The 13,855-nt window shown below is 36.3% G+C and overlaps 3 protein-coding genes across 3 annotated transcripts in view; 2 read left to right on the top strand and 1 right to left on the bottom strand.

Moving 5' to 3' along the window:
- The first annotated feature begins 1,615 nt into the window (after nt 1–1,615).
- On the top strand, nt 1,616–3,823 carry LOC115243508 (DNA-directed RNA polymerases I and III subunit RPAC1). Its single transcript, XM_029820584.1, has 7 exons — nt 1,616–1,968; nt 2,104–2,163; nt 2,241–2,425; nt 2,528–2,709; nt 2,846–3,034; nt 3,205–3,456; nt 3,620–3,823. Exons 1-7 carry the CDS (start codon nt 1,918–1,920, stop codon nt 3,733–3,735), a joined length of 1,035 nt encoding a protein of 344 aa, XP_029676444.1. The 5' UTR covers nt 1,616–1,917; the 3' UTR covers nt 3,736–3,823.
- Nucleotides 3,824–4,277: 454 nt separating this feature from the next.
- LOC115243510 (gamma-interferon-inducible lysosomal thiol reductase-like) lies at nt 4,278–7,232 on the top strand. Its single transcript, XM_029820587.1, has 4 exons — nt 4,278–4,598; nt 5,609–5,802; nt 6,097–6,417; nt 6,502–7,232. The coding sequence occupies exons 1-4, from the start codon at nt 4,478–4,480 to the stop codon at nt 6,589–6,591; spliced, it is 726 nt and encodes a 241-aa protein (XP_029676447.1). The 5' UTR covers nt 4,278–4,477; the 3' UTR covers nt 6,592–7,232.
- Nucleotides 7,233–8,937: 1,705 nt separating this feature from the next.
- Nucleotides 8,938–13,855, bottom strand: part of LOC115243511 (calmodulin) — a 6,788-nt gene continuing 1,870 nt past the window's right edge. The window contains exons 2-4 of the mRNA XM_029820588.1: nt 11,583–11,757; nt 11,049–11,291; nt 8,938–10,601 (exon numbers count right to left, since the gene is read on the bottom strand). Of these exons, the coding sequence (XP_029676448.1) occupies nt 10,573–10,601; nt 11,049–11,291; nt 11,583–11,757 (447 nt within the window). The 3' untranslated portion in view covers nt 8,938–10,572. The remainder of the gene's footprint in view (nt 10,602–11,048; nt 11,292–11,582; nt 11,758–13,855) is intronic.

The raw sequence follows: 13,855 nt of genomic DNA, 5'->3' as shown, positions 1-13,855 counted from the left end.
TACCAAGGCTGCGGTCCGAAATACGCTCACAGCGCTCATAGTACTGAAAATCTATAGTTTACGTCACGTGCACTATAGCTGGCAGCGCGCTTATAGCGCTGTGAGCGTATTTCGGACCGCAGCCTATGTCTATGGCCGGTATTCATAGTCCGTTCTTATATTCAAGATCGTCTTAAGTGTGGTCTTGGGTCGTCTTAAGATCCCATTCAACCAATGAAATGGCCGCATAGTATCTTAAGATCGTACTTAAGACGATCTTGAATATAAGAACGGACTATGAATACCGGCCTAAAAGTAAGAACCAATCACATTTGATTGCTACTAAGCGGATTTCTCTGCTGAACGCGGCCAATTTCACCAAGTCCGGTTAGATGAACTGACGGTTTAAATTAGCAGGGTGGCTAACAGAAAATAGAAGTGAAGGAAAACCAAGCATTCATATCATTTCAATTGAAACCCTGCTAATTTTAACCGTCGGTTCATCTAGAGCCCGTATCAGACTACGCATTGAAGATTGAGATTGAAGATCGAAGATTGAAATTTGACCAATCAGGACAAAGAAATTTTAGTCCCTTTTGTTCTGATTATTCAAATTTCAATCTTTAATCTTCAATCTTCAATTTTCAATGCGTAGTCTGATACGGGCATAAGGCTGTGTTCCGATTCCCCACCCGAGTGCACCCGATATTATAGTATACGTCACATATACTATAATATCGGGGTGCACCCGGGTGGGGAATCGGATCACAGCATAACCGGACTTGGTGAAATTGGCCCACAGTCGACGTGCATGCGCGAAAAAGGGGAATTGTCTAGTAACACTGGTTTTTATCAGAGATGTTTAAAGCAGAGAGAAACCTGAGAGGGGCCACGCCGCCGTTTTTCCTGTAACGCTTTCTCTAGCCGGTACAGTGGCGCTAACTGGATCCATTTTAGAGCCGGCGGAACTACGTGGCCGGATCCCACTTTTCGGTGCCATGGTAAAGCGATCGATTGGTGCATGTCGGAAAGGAAAAATAGGAAAGCGCAGGCCAGGGTCGAGTTGGGAATCGAACCCGAGATCTCTGGGATGTGAGTCAGGCGCGCTACTCCCTGAGCCACCAGAGGCCCATACATAAACATAAAATAAAAACTAAAACTTTTATTTTGTATTTTATCGATTTGAAAATAATTATAATGGTTTGATAAGATTTATGCGATTAAAATATGGCATCAAACGCGACATAAATCGGATATATCGTACATGTGAATATATCATACGTTTAAATATTATAAATTATTTTTTTAATAATAAATAAATATTAATAAATACAAATAAATATTAAAAAAGGAAAATAAATCTTAGAAAATTTGGATTCAAAATTTAGTTTTCAAAGTGATAGAGTGATGAACACTTTCTCTTGGACTACTGCGTATTGTTAAAATTTATGTCAACGCTATCCAGAGAGAAACCTGAGAGGGGCCACGCCGCCGTTTTTCCTGTAATGCTTTCTCTAGCCGGTACAGTGGCGCTAATTGGATCCATTTTAGAGCCGGCGGAACTACGTGGCCGGATCCACTTTTCGGTGCCATGGTAAAACGATCGATTGGTGCATGTCCGTGCTAGATCCATAATTGTGGATCTAGCACGGACATGCACCAATCGATCGTTTTACCATGGCACCGAAAAGTGGATCCGGCCACGTAGTTCCGCCGGCTTTAAAATGGATCCAGTTAGCGCCACTGTACCGGCTAGAGAAAGCGTTACAGGAAAAACGGCGGCGTGGCCCCTCTCAGGTTTCTATCTGTTTAAAGTCTATGGTTTTTACCCATGTGATTAAAAATAACAACGTGTTTTTAACTTAGCAAAACGGCGTGTAGAAGACGGAGAAATTTTTCAATATTTGGTGTTTTGTTAAAATATAAAAACATTGAGCAATGGAAAAGAAATCGGGGGAACCACGATGGGTAATGCGCGAGTACGAAGCTGTAAGTTTGATTAGAATCATTAAAAGCATTTTGTCTTATATTTGTATGTACGAAAACATAATATCAATATTTGTTGTATAATAATTTCAATATTTGTTGAATATACATCAATTTTAATTTTTTATTTCAATTCAGTTCAAGGAATATTCGCGCGAGACATCGAACAAATCAACGGCGCTAGAAAAATTTATAAAGGTAAAATGCCGTTATAATTGGAACAATGTGTTTGCATCAATATGCCTATAAATTAAAATACATTTCTTATATCTTAGAAATTGAGGATCGAGATAATACAAGAAGAGGATAAAGAGCTAGAATTCGATATAATTGGTTGCGACACTTCATTAGCCAATGCATTTCGTAGGATACTTATAAGCGAAGTGCCAAGTATGGCTATCGATAAAGTCTTTATAATAAATAATACTAGTCTTCTACAGGACGAAGTACTTGCGCATAGGTGAGAGAAGATGAATATTCTAATGGAATCTCTTTTCATAATTTTTATATCTTTATAAAAACTGTTTGCATATAACAATTAAAAATATATTTCGCTTTCAAGACTGGGTCTCATACCCCTTCGGGCAGATCCTCGGTTATTCGAATATCCTCCGAGCGGAAGGAAGGATGACGAGGTCAGCGATCAAGATACTCTAAAATATGAACTGAAAGTTACATGCACTGTGAATCCACAAGCGCCAAAATATTCTCGTCTTTCAGAAGATATGTATAGAAACAGCAAGGGTATTTAATTTTAGATTTTTATATACTAACATTATGTATAATATGCACGTGTTTCTAAACATTTATATTATACAACAATGATATATTATAATATGGAAGAATCTATATGAATCAGCTTGTAATATGTTTTTTATAGTTTATAGTAAGGATATCAAATGGGTACCAATAGGCCGACAAGGGGACATGTTTCCACATGCGGCAGAACAGTTTAGTGTGCTAGAAAATGATATATTAATATGTAAAATGCGTCCTGGTCACGAGATCCACGCATTTATGTATGCGATTAAAGGCATTGGCAAAGATCACGCCAAATTTTCTCCTGTAGGTATGTAATAGTTTTGCAAATTGAAACGCTTTTCGTGTTTTTATCATAGATGTGCTCTAATACATGCCTAAGTGATATTGCAAAAACGCAAAAATTAAATTTTTAAATTATTGAGTTAAATTTTGTCTTAGTTACTCGTATCAGTTATAAGAATAAAAATGTGTTTACAGCCCCCGCGCGATATCGTCTTATGCCCGTTATCGAGTTGACTAAGCCTGTGAGAAACGAGGATGCGGATCTTCTGCAAAGCTGTTTTAGCCCTGCTGTGATAGATGTGGTAGAGAAAGAAACGAGTTCGGGACAGAAATATCGTGAAGCGCGCGTGAAGGACGCCCGTTACGATACTTGTGCCAGAAATGTCTATCGTTACGAACAATTGAAGGATTGCGTGGAAATGAGTCGAATATCGGATCATTTTATCTGTAAGTATGAGTAGTTTAAAAATCCTTGATCGAAAAAGAAGGACCAATATTAGAATTTAAGTTATGGTTGAGTATGTGCATATGTGTATGTTGCGCATCGCACTGGTGAATCATATAAAATAATTATAAAAACATTTGTTATACAAAAAAATCTAATTTTTAGTTAATATAGAATCTGTGGGGACACTACCCTCGGCTGTTTTGTTCACGGAAGCTGTTAAAGTGCTCAAGAACAAGTGCAGGACGTTTCTCGCAGAGCTAGAACATGTGGGAATATAGTTCTTTTTTCTTTTCTTAAATTTGTTACAGAATTAATTAAAAAAAAAAAAAATAAATAATTAAAAAAAAATAAAATTATAAACATACCTATATAAAGAGTGTATACGAATTTTTAACGTACTCTTATAAGCAACCTATTTGTGTAACAACTATCTTTGTCATTGACACGATTATAGCGATTATGCGCATATCGAGAAAGAATCAATGAGAAATCCGTATGAACGTACATACATTTATATATATCTGGACCAATTAAACGTTCAGCATAAACCTATCAAACAATATAGTGCTTCATGCCGACCGTCTTATTAGTAGAGTATTGAGTACGGGCTTTTACGCGCATATTTTCGAAAATGAACGCAAGGTGAGATATAGCTCTGTTCTTTGTTATATTCAAAACGAGATAAGTGCAAAGAGAAAAGTATCGAAAGAAATCGTCATTCGAAAGAACAGACTTTTCGCGCCATGTGCAATTGTGCATGATAAAAAAAGAAAGAAAAATAAATAAAATTAGTTGGACACCATAATCGTATTAAAAAAACGTAACATGCCGTGGAACCTCACAATTCCCATCGATCCGACCGTTTGCGTACGTGCCGCGACGCAACGTCGCCGCTGGCGGTGAGTTTGACACTAGGAATTAGGTCTCGTTGCGTCAGCTGTAACGAGCGAGACCGCCGCGCGAGTGAGAGTCGCGCGCGCTTCTTTCCGCGAGCCGCGACTCGCGATAACAGTCGGGACGATGGGGTTAGGCAGCTTCCGATGGCGACTTGTCATCGTTCTCGTCATCGGTTTATTGCTTTGGCAGACCTCGAAGATTTGGTTGGCGTTCCTGGAAGGCGATGCTGCCGTCTCCGAGCAAGGTAAAGAACTCTGCACATGCAAACGCCCCATGTATGCATGCCGCACTGCACCTGTCGTCACGACCGCGCACGTCTTCGTATACCTCTCTCATGACACGTTTCATGTTACATATCGCCTTTGACAGCGATACTCATAACAGAAAATAATAATAGCGTATTAATCCTGATCATATTAAAAAAAGTTATTAGTTTTAAATTGATTATATCTCCTAAAAAAGCATTTCGTTGTACAGATTGTTATTCAAATACGATAATTGTAATTTGGTGATTGTAATGGCTCCATTTTATCTTTTCGATATATATGGAGATAATTATGTCGTAATTTAATTATAAAATTGTCAATTATACTTTTTTTTTATTTTTAAGTTTACGTATTTGAACTTTTTTGACGAATGCATCGCGTATGACGAGATGTTTGACATATGGCCCAATCTATATTCAATGCATTAATCTATTAAGATTTGAATTATTTTTAATGAATTGACATCTGTTAAATTACAACTGCTAGTTTCGAATTTTAGAATTTGTCCGGGTTAATTGTATACGAGAATTATATCGAAAGAAAAAAAAAAAAAAGAGAGAGAGAAGAACAAAAATTGGTATATAATAAAAATATAATGCTATAAAAAGTTAGATATATGCGATGATTAACACCATTCATGATAATGAAGTACATATATATGTCAGTTACAAATTTGCGACTTCCTGCATTAGAGATTATCTGAAAATTATTATTGAAAGAAACCTAAATGAACAATATCTATAAATAACATCTTATTATTTACTCAAAATATGGTAAAAACTATCAGTTAGGAAAAATTATAAATATTTTGAAAATATCGTGTATATAATTTATATATTTGTGTCTCTCATTCATATTTTATTATTGAAAATTAAAATGAAAATGTTAGACCAACACTTTAATATTGTTACAATGTCACGTTCGTCATTTATTAATATTTAACGAGGATATCTTTAATCTTTTGGATACGTTGCGAAAATGCACGTAGAGCTTCAGATGGATCAAGCGGTGACACCGTTGAGCCAAAAGGACGATCTGACTCGACAAAAAGTACACGTGGCCGTGTATTACGAAGCATTATGCCCGGATTCGCGTAGTTTTATTTTGAAACAATTAGGACCAACGTATCGGACACTTTCGACGAATATTGAAGTCGAATTGGTACCGTACGGAAAGGCTACGGTAAGTCGATGTGACTAACATAAATTTAATTTTTTCTAGTCTTCCTCGAGCAGAGGAAAAATAGCAAGATACTCGTAAACTCGGTGTATCGGGATATTTGAATCTTTTATATTCATGAAGCAGTCATTTTGTTTCTTTTGAATCATCTTGTATTGCCTCATTTTTCCTTACTCCCTTATATATTCTCTCTTGTTTGCGATTACACACATTAGCGATAATCAAATAAACAAGTTGAGCAGGCAAGGTTTTTATTTTTTTGTAAAATTGCGCCTTTTATTTTTCACGTGCATACAGACGATGAAGACAAACGATGGATATCAATTCTCGTGCCAACATGGACCTATCGAGTGTCAAGCTAACATCGTACACGCATGTTCCATCGACGTTATCAAAGACTCGTCGATACGACTGCAATTTGTCATTTGCATGATTGAAAATAACATAGACCCGATAGGGATAATGAATAAGTGCGCCGAACGTATATCCGTGGACTTGGAGGCCATAAAAGAGTGTTCGAACAACGAAAGGGGGAAGGAACTCTTGGCAAACTACGGAAAGATGACGAACTCGCTTGCACCACGAGTATCTTTTATACCGACAATTACCCTCGATAGGGTGAGTATTCGTTTCATAATGCTAAAAAAGGAATAACGTAATGATACGTATATTGAATTATTAAAAAATACGTTCTTTTTCCAGAGCTCCGAGCACCAAGTAAGGATATTGAAAAACTTGTTGAAGGAGGTGTGCCTGCACTTTAAAATTATACCAAAACAGTGCTTATCGTGAAAGAATACGAATAGGTGCGACGACACTAGCGAAACATATCCACGTAATCATCGAATTTTGTTATCGTGTTGCATAAAAAATTTTAAAGTAAATAAAAAATATAATATTTTTGAAAGAAAGCTATTTTATCCTTTGTTAAAAGATACCCGACATCTCTTGGTAAATTTAATATCGCGATATATAACTAATTATTACATATACAATATAATTACATTGGTAAATTAATAAATTTTCTCTCGCAATGTAAGAAGAAATTTCATAGAGCGTACTCTCTGCTATTATCAAAAAAATATTCTATTCCCGTTTTATTCGCGTTGATACTCTATATATCAGGCCGTTATCGTTTATTTCGGGGAGATAAAATCGCTTGTATTATAGATAAACACCAGTTTGCTCCCATATAAGTATATAGGAACAATTTATTAACTTAATATCAACACTTTATACAAACTGTGCCGCTTTATTATGTACGACAAGAAGTGAAGAACGCCTTTGAGAGATATACGGCAGAGAATATACTTACATACAATAGAAACAATGTTCAAATTGGAATCTGAAGAAATTAAGGTGTTTATTAAAATCGCGAATAGCTATAGCCAGTAAAAAATAAAAAAAAAAAATAAAATAAAAAAGAAACCACCGAGTCTACGCTCGAAATGATTAGATAGGAAAAAAATTCTTTATATTTTGCAACGCGTATAACGTTCTCTCCTTGTTCATATATCGCAATAAACTTGTTCGTTTTAAGAATTACAATTAGCATATAACCGTACGAAGATTCACTTCGTCGGATCGATTTTATACGTTCGTATATGTACACATCGAAATAAATACAACGGTCGATAGAAGCAGGATGTGTCTTGGTACCTCCGCAAACACGGTATAAACGATTCTTTTTCTTTTTTTAAGAACAACAACGTGTATTTCAATAACAAAGATCGAGGGGACGCTAAATTAAATATTAGAAGAGCTAACGCTTCAATATTATTCGATAAAGATTTGGCATTGCCTCGATGTTAATGTTCACAACAAGAGCTTCCATGCGCCGCTCTCTCTCTCTCTCTCTCTCTCTCTTTCTTCTATCTAATTCTCGGCGCGCGAAAATTCTTTCAATAAATAGATTTTGCGATACGGATATAAAATTACTATTATATTAAATACTGGAATATAGAGTCTTTGTAACGTAAGAGACTTAATCGCTAGGTATCAGTGTTCGATGAAACGAAGCGAATTTGGAAGCATTTAGATACAGATGCCTGTCGAATACTAACGACCACTTTTACAAAACGAGAGTGCGTTTTTTTCTTTTTTGACAATCTTTTTTCATTCTTAATAAAGAGTGTAAGTGTGTAAATATACCTCGGACACAGAATATACCACAGTTTACAAATAGACCCAATGTGTGCTGTTTTCCCCATTTTTTCGGGTGTTTAATGGAGTGAGTCCCTAATTACAATTAATACCGTACTTTCTCTCCTTTGTAACCTATATCTAATCTCAAAAGTTTTTCGAGGGTAGTGAGAAAAGTCAGAGATATGTAAAGTGGATCCTGTTCACAGAGAGACAATGAAATATTCTCATAGCAAAGTATCTAGATGCCATCGAACACAAAAAGAGATAGTTGCTGAAACGAGAGATCTATTGGTAATGAGGGAAACAAATCGAAAATAGCTGTGACCTAAAAATGAGGATACATTTATTTTGTCTTTTTATCTTTTTTTTTTTAATCTTTTTTTCTTTTTTTGTTTAATGATCAATGCGATCTAGGTCACCAGAAATACAAGTACTTCTCATTTTTGTTCACTTCAATGTTAAATAATAAAGGACTGTGGAGGAATTATCTCTTTCATCTTTTTTTTCTTAATTTCTTCGTAAATTATTATATATATATATATATATATATATAATATTTATTCGTAAATTGGCTTAATTACAAAGTTCCCGCACGTAAGCTTGCGTCGCGTATCGCGGTAGCGGATATCTTGGCGTGCGCGTGTCTGGAGTCGAATAATATATATTACATATATATTATGACTGAACCACCGACACGCATGTTGTTTTACGCTGTACGGTATTTATGTTCTTTTGCTCTCGAGTTCTTAAGTAACATTATATCGTACGGATCGCACAAAAATCACACCAGTTTCTCCGATCTGGTTGGCTCCGCTTTTAACGAGACTGGCACGCACCCCTGGGCGAAGAAAAGTAATGCACCGATCTCACTGTGGCCTTTACTTCCTTTAATCCCCCATCCCTATTTTATTTCTCCGTGGATTTACATATCAACAAAAGTGGTGTCAACGTTATTTCTCTCTTTTTTTCTTTGTTTAAGATCTTTTTTTTTTGCGCGCATGTATGTAAGGCTTTCCCGAGCGGAAGGCAAGTTTACAAATAGGAGATTAAAATGGAACTGGAGGCAAAACGCACTTTGTGAATATAATATTATAGTGTTTCTCTTTTTTTTTTACTCTGTGTGTATAATCTTTTGTGTGTATAGAGTTTTTCTCGCGTATATAATTCGTAAAACGTATTATATATGTAAACGTGTACGTGTGAGTCCCGTATGCACGGGCACGAGAGGCTTGGATGATGTTGATTGAAAGCGTAAGGAAGAGACTTTTCTTTTTTTTCAAATAGGAATGTCGAGACTTCGGATCCTGGAGCTTTCCAACGATCGCGTCGCGGCTCATTATCCGTGTTCCCGTGTGACATCATCCGCGCGACCGATCACATCCCGTCCTGCGAGACGCGACACGCGCGAGCGAAAGCACTAGGTCTGAGCTCCTCGAGGCTCCTCTTCCAATTTTTCTTCATCTATACCTTATCTCTTTTTTTCTTTGTCTCTCTCTTTCACATTTTCTTTTTTTTATAAATTTTCTTGCTCGTTACTTATATAAATTAAGTTATTAGTTTTGTGAGGCATCGAGGGGTCCAGCACAGCTTTTGCATTTGAAGTCGTCATCAATAACCCAGAGGCCGAAGCGCATCATATTTATATTCTCTCTCTCTCTCTTTATCTCTCTCTCTCTCTCTCTCACTCTCTCTCTCTCTTTGTCTGGAAAACGATCGGTCCAGGCCGAATTCTCTCACAGAGACAAACAAACATTTGTACATGTGCATGCATTTTAACGGTAGAGACATCATCATCTATTTAGCAGCTACATATCCTAATGTCATCATTCACTATACACGTATTTCGTTTATTAAAAAAATGAACGAAGGAATTCTCGAGATGAAATCTCTCTCTCTCTCTCTCTCTCTCTCGATTGGCAAATAAATCTTTGCTGCTTTTAATAGTATCTTACATCGGATTTATACTTTGTCCCCTAACGCACACGTTTCCTCTCTATTTGCAAAGAGAAATTACAAATCTTCGACATGCCTTTCTTATTAAAAAAAAACTTTCGAGGAAATGAAGGAGAAGGTATGGAAACGAGAAGGAAAGATGATAGCGAGGGATGCAACAAGAGAAAAGGAAAGGGGAAGGAGGAGGGGGGGCAGTCGAGAAAGAGAGTAAAATGGAAAATGCACTTTTTTCTTTGTCGTTGGTGCACATGCGCGCGCAATCGTTATCTCACTTCCAAATTTGTTTTGTCCAATGGAAATAAGACATCCGAGTGAATGTGTATGTAAGTGTATATATATACTCTTTGAGTGTTCCGTATGTATCGGTGTGACGTGTTATTGTATTGTGTGTACACGCGTAAATATTTGTGTTTTGAGAGATAATGATTTAAGTGGTATAACTCTTTAATTAAACAATTAATTGCCCTGTATTACTTATCGTTAAACGATGATTTTAAACGCGGTATCGGACGTTGACTCTTCGCGCTTTTATAGATCATCTTCGCATCCTGATACAAGATTTATCACTTTCTGGTTGATTCTGTTTTTGTTACATATGTTTTTCTCTGTTTCTTGATTTATTTAATACGTCAACACCACTCCGAGTCGCGAGTTTTTCCGTTACACAGGTTGCATTCACTTTGATGTCATCATTGTGACGAATTCTGAAAAATATAACAAAAAGACGTTTCATTAGTTTCATATACATTAGTTGCATGTTATGCCTAACTATACCAACAATATGACAAAATAACGATGGAAGACTAAATGTGATCGTCATTATGACATCAGAAGCAGAAAAAATTGCAATGTGGTACAACTGCGCAAACTACTTTATCAAATTGAAATAGTTTTGTTGACAAAAAGTCAAATACGTTAGCGTAAAAATTGTACAAATTATTCGTATATTTCTTTGAATATTATCCGCTTCTGATGTGATAATACAAGATGCTTGATACAGGTATTTTATTTAAAATTAAATGTATAGGTTTTACACATGCATTGCGATAATTATTTTATAACGTATTTTAAAATGATACAATCAAGAGTTCCATTCGCGCGACACACTGACAATGAATTTTTATGCTTATTAATAAATTAAATAATACAACCTTCATAATTAACTTGACCGTCGCCATCGATATCGGCTTCTCGTATCATTTCATCTACTTCCTCATCAGTGAGTTTCTCGCCCAGATTGGTCATGACGTGTCTGAGTTCCGCCGCAGATATGAAACCATTTCCATCTTTATCGAACACTCTGAAGGCCTCCCTAATCTCTTCCTCGCTATCCGTGTCCTTCATTTTACGCGCCATCATGGTCAAGAACTCCGGAAAGTCGATTGTGCCGTTACCTAGAATTTTGAAATTTTCAAAACATCGAAATCGTTTCTTTTCTTCTTTTAATTAAAAAGAAAATGCATTTTAAAAGCTGCTTTGACCATGTTTCGACAAAACAAAAGACTATTAATATTTTTTTCTATAAATATATTAAGTTAATATTTTCATTAATATATAGAAAGAGATAAGCATGAATAAAAGTAGACAAATATTAATCATTTTTTTATATATAAGATAATAGCGCGCTCTTTTATGCAAATTATAATTTACATCAAAATGCCATAAAGCTAAATAAAAATATATACCATCTGCATCTACTTCATTAATCATATCTTGTAGTTCGGCTTCTGTGGGATTTTGACCAAGGGACCGCATGACTGTACCCAATTCTTTGGTGGTTATAGTACCATCGCCGTCTTTATCGAAAAGCGAAAACGCTTCCTTAAATTCTGCGATCTGTTCTTCTGTGAGTTGGTCAGCCTTGAAGATAAAAAAGCAGTATTTAAGTTTAATCCTCTTGCAGAGAATTGCAAACATACAATATTATATTTACATTACAATTATACATATATGCGTATACTAAAATATTTATATGATGAAACGAAATTAATTCGTTAACGTTAGTTGTTATCTAAGTTTCTTTTATACACACACACATATATATATATATATATATATATATATATTTACTTTGTTTTGCTAATCTGTCATTCTTTATAAATAATAATCTACATTATTTATGAATATTAAAACAATACTGATATATTTTTATTTTAGTTTTAATATAATAAAAATATATCGTTCGTCCAATTCTCAATAACTTAATTAATCGGATTCATCCGTTTCTAGCCATATCGGTTGAACTAGTTTCGTAAATGCCTCAATTAACGACAGACGCATAATGATGCAAGCTAATAAGATGTATGACTATGTCACAAGGAAATAGCACGCTGAGACATTCGAACAAGTCAATTGTTCTTGCACAAATAAGAAAATAACAGATCATTTTGGAAAACGTCATACGAATATTAAAATGACCACCGACATGATTCATTAGAAATAGGTAAATACTATATATTTATAGATAATATGAAGATATATATACATGTCGTATACTGCGTGATTTATATATTGCGCATTAGTGAAAATAAATTTTGATTCTTTTCCAAAAATGCGTACGTATGTTTAACGGACGAACTGTGCGGTCTAATGCATTAACAAATCTTTTTCTATTGAAATATTGCTAAATATGAAGAAAATAAATATCACGCCAACTCCAAAAGAAAGATATAGAGCCACCTTCTTTTTCGCGGTAATATAAATTGTACAGCGACTCTTAACATCTCGGGAGATCTTTAAAAATATATAACGCAAATTATTCGTCAGGCATTAATTACAGACAGCTGACTGATTTAATGCCCGTTTGCAGTAGAGTAAAACCAAAGTATCGATTCTACATGTAGGAGGTAAGAATCATATCATAAATAACATTATCGGCAGCTCCGAGAAGTTTTTTATTGTCGGCCTCTTTTCCAGCTATCTTTATCGCTCTGTCGTTTGTCGATAGATTCGACAGAGTCCTTTGTCATAAACTTGGAGGGAATAATATTTCAGAGTATATTATTCTCATACATTAAATAATTAAACTATTCTTAAGGAGCCTCTGATCGTTAAAAGTACTCGCGATTGCGCAAGATTTCCGATTATAGAAGCACTGACATTTACGGAAAATCGCGTCTTGTGGCGATACACATGATTGACTAGCGGATAACCTCACTCTTAGAACCTCAGGTCAGGCGGCTGCGTCGCCGAGAAATATGGCCTCCCCGATATACGAAAATCGCATTGCACCGAATAGGGCGAGTTTTCACGGGGAAGCTTTGCGCGAGATACGAATACGTTATCGCGTCGCAGGGAGAGAAAAGAAAAACTCGATGAAAGGTGAGCTGGCGTAACGGATTATATACGACGGGACACCGGCCACCGGCCAGGTAAGAAACGTAAAAGGAGCGCGGAAGGGAATCGACGGAGCGAGGGAACGCAAAAATCAATAGCGAGCGGCAACGCGTATCGCCATAACGGTTGATCGCCGGACGGATAGAGCGCGTCGCACGCATCGCGTATTATATACATCGAGGGAAAAAACAGAGAGAGAGAGAGAAAAAAAAAGTACCGTCAAAAACAACACGCACATGGTAACGAGGAGGGGCCTCTTAAAGATGAATATCGGGTGACCCGTATGGATTATGCAAAAGGAGCGGTCGGGCGTATCGCGCGCTCGCACGCTCCGGTCTCGTATTTCGTGCTCCGATAGGTATCTATCTCCATCCGCGATCGAAGGTGTGAGAGGCGAAAGGAGAGAGGAGAGGAGAGTTCGCGGTTCGCGATAACGTCGTTGTCGCATAGCTTTTTTTCAATTTCAATCGTCGAAAACATTGGCGAAAAAAATTCTGTTTGACTCTTTATTATCCAAGAAGAAATGTGTTTTATTTACATAGCCAACTTTACGCGCGCGCACACACATTCTTTCTCTCTCTCTCTCTCTCTCTCTGTCTTTCTCTTTTATACCCATCGCATG

The sequence above is a fragment of the Formica exsecta genome, unplaced genomic scaffold (genome assembly GCF_003651465.1).
Source record: "Formica exsecta isolate Colony F162 unplaced genomic scaffold, ASM365146v1 scaffold72, whole genome shotgun sequence".
Lineage (NCBI taxonomy): Eukaryota > Metazoa > Arthropoda > Insecta > Hymenoptera > Formicidae > Formica > Formica exsecta.
The sequence above is the reverse complement of the archived record's forward strand: the minus strand, read 5'-3'. Positions and strand labels throughout refer to the sequence as shown.

Excerpts from the sequence above, each read along its gene's own strand:
- LOC115243508 (XM_029820584.1), top strand. The coding sequence starts at position 1,918 with ATGGAAAAGAAATCGGGGGAACCACGATGGGTAATGCGCGAGTACGAA. Across the intron at positions 2,164-2,240 it reads CGCTAGAAAAATTTATAAAG|AAATTGAGGATCGAGATAAT; the intron begins GTAAAATGCCGT and ends CTTATATCTTAG. Across the intron at positions 2,426-2,527 it reads GACGAAGTACTTGCGCATAG|ACTGGGTCTCATACCCCTTC; the intron begins GTGAGAGAAGAT and ends TTCGCTTTCAAG.
- LOC115243510 (XM_029820587.1), top strand. The coding sequence starts at position 4,478 with ATGGGGTTAGGCAGCTTCCGATGGCGACTTGTCATCGTTCTCGTCATC. Across the intron at positions 4,599-5,608 it reads TGCTGCCGTCTCCGAGCAAG|AGCTTCAGATGGATCAAGCG; the intron begins GTAAAGAACTCT and ends AAATGCACGTAG. Across the intron at positions 5,803-6,096 it reads TACCGTACGGAAAGGCTACG|ACGATGAAGACAAACGATGG; the intron begins GTAAGTCGATGT and ends ACGTGCATACAG.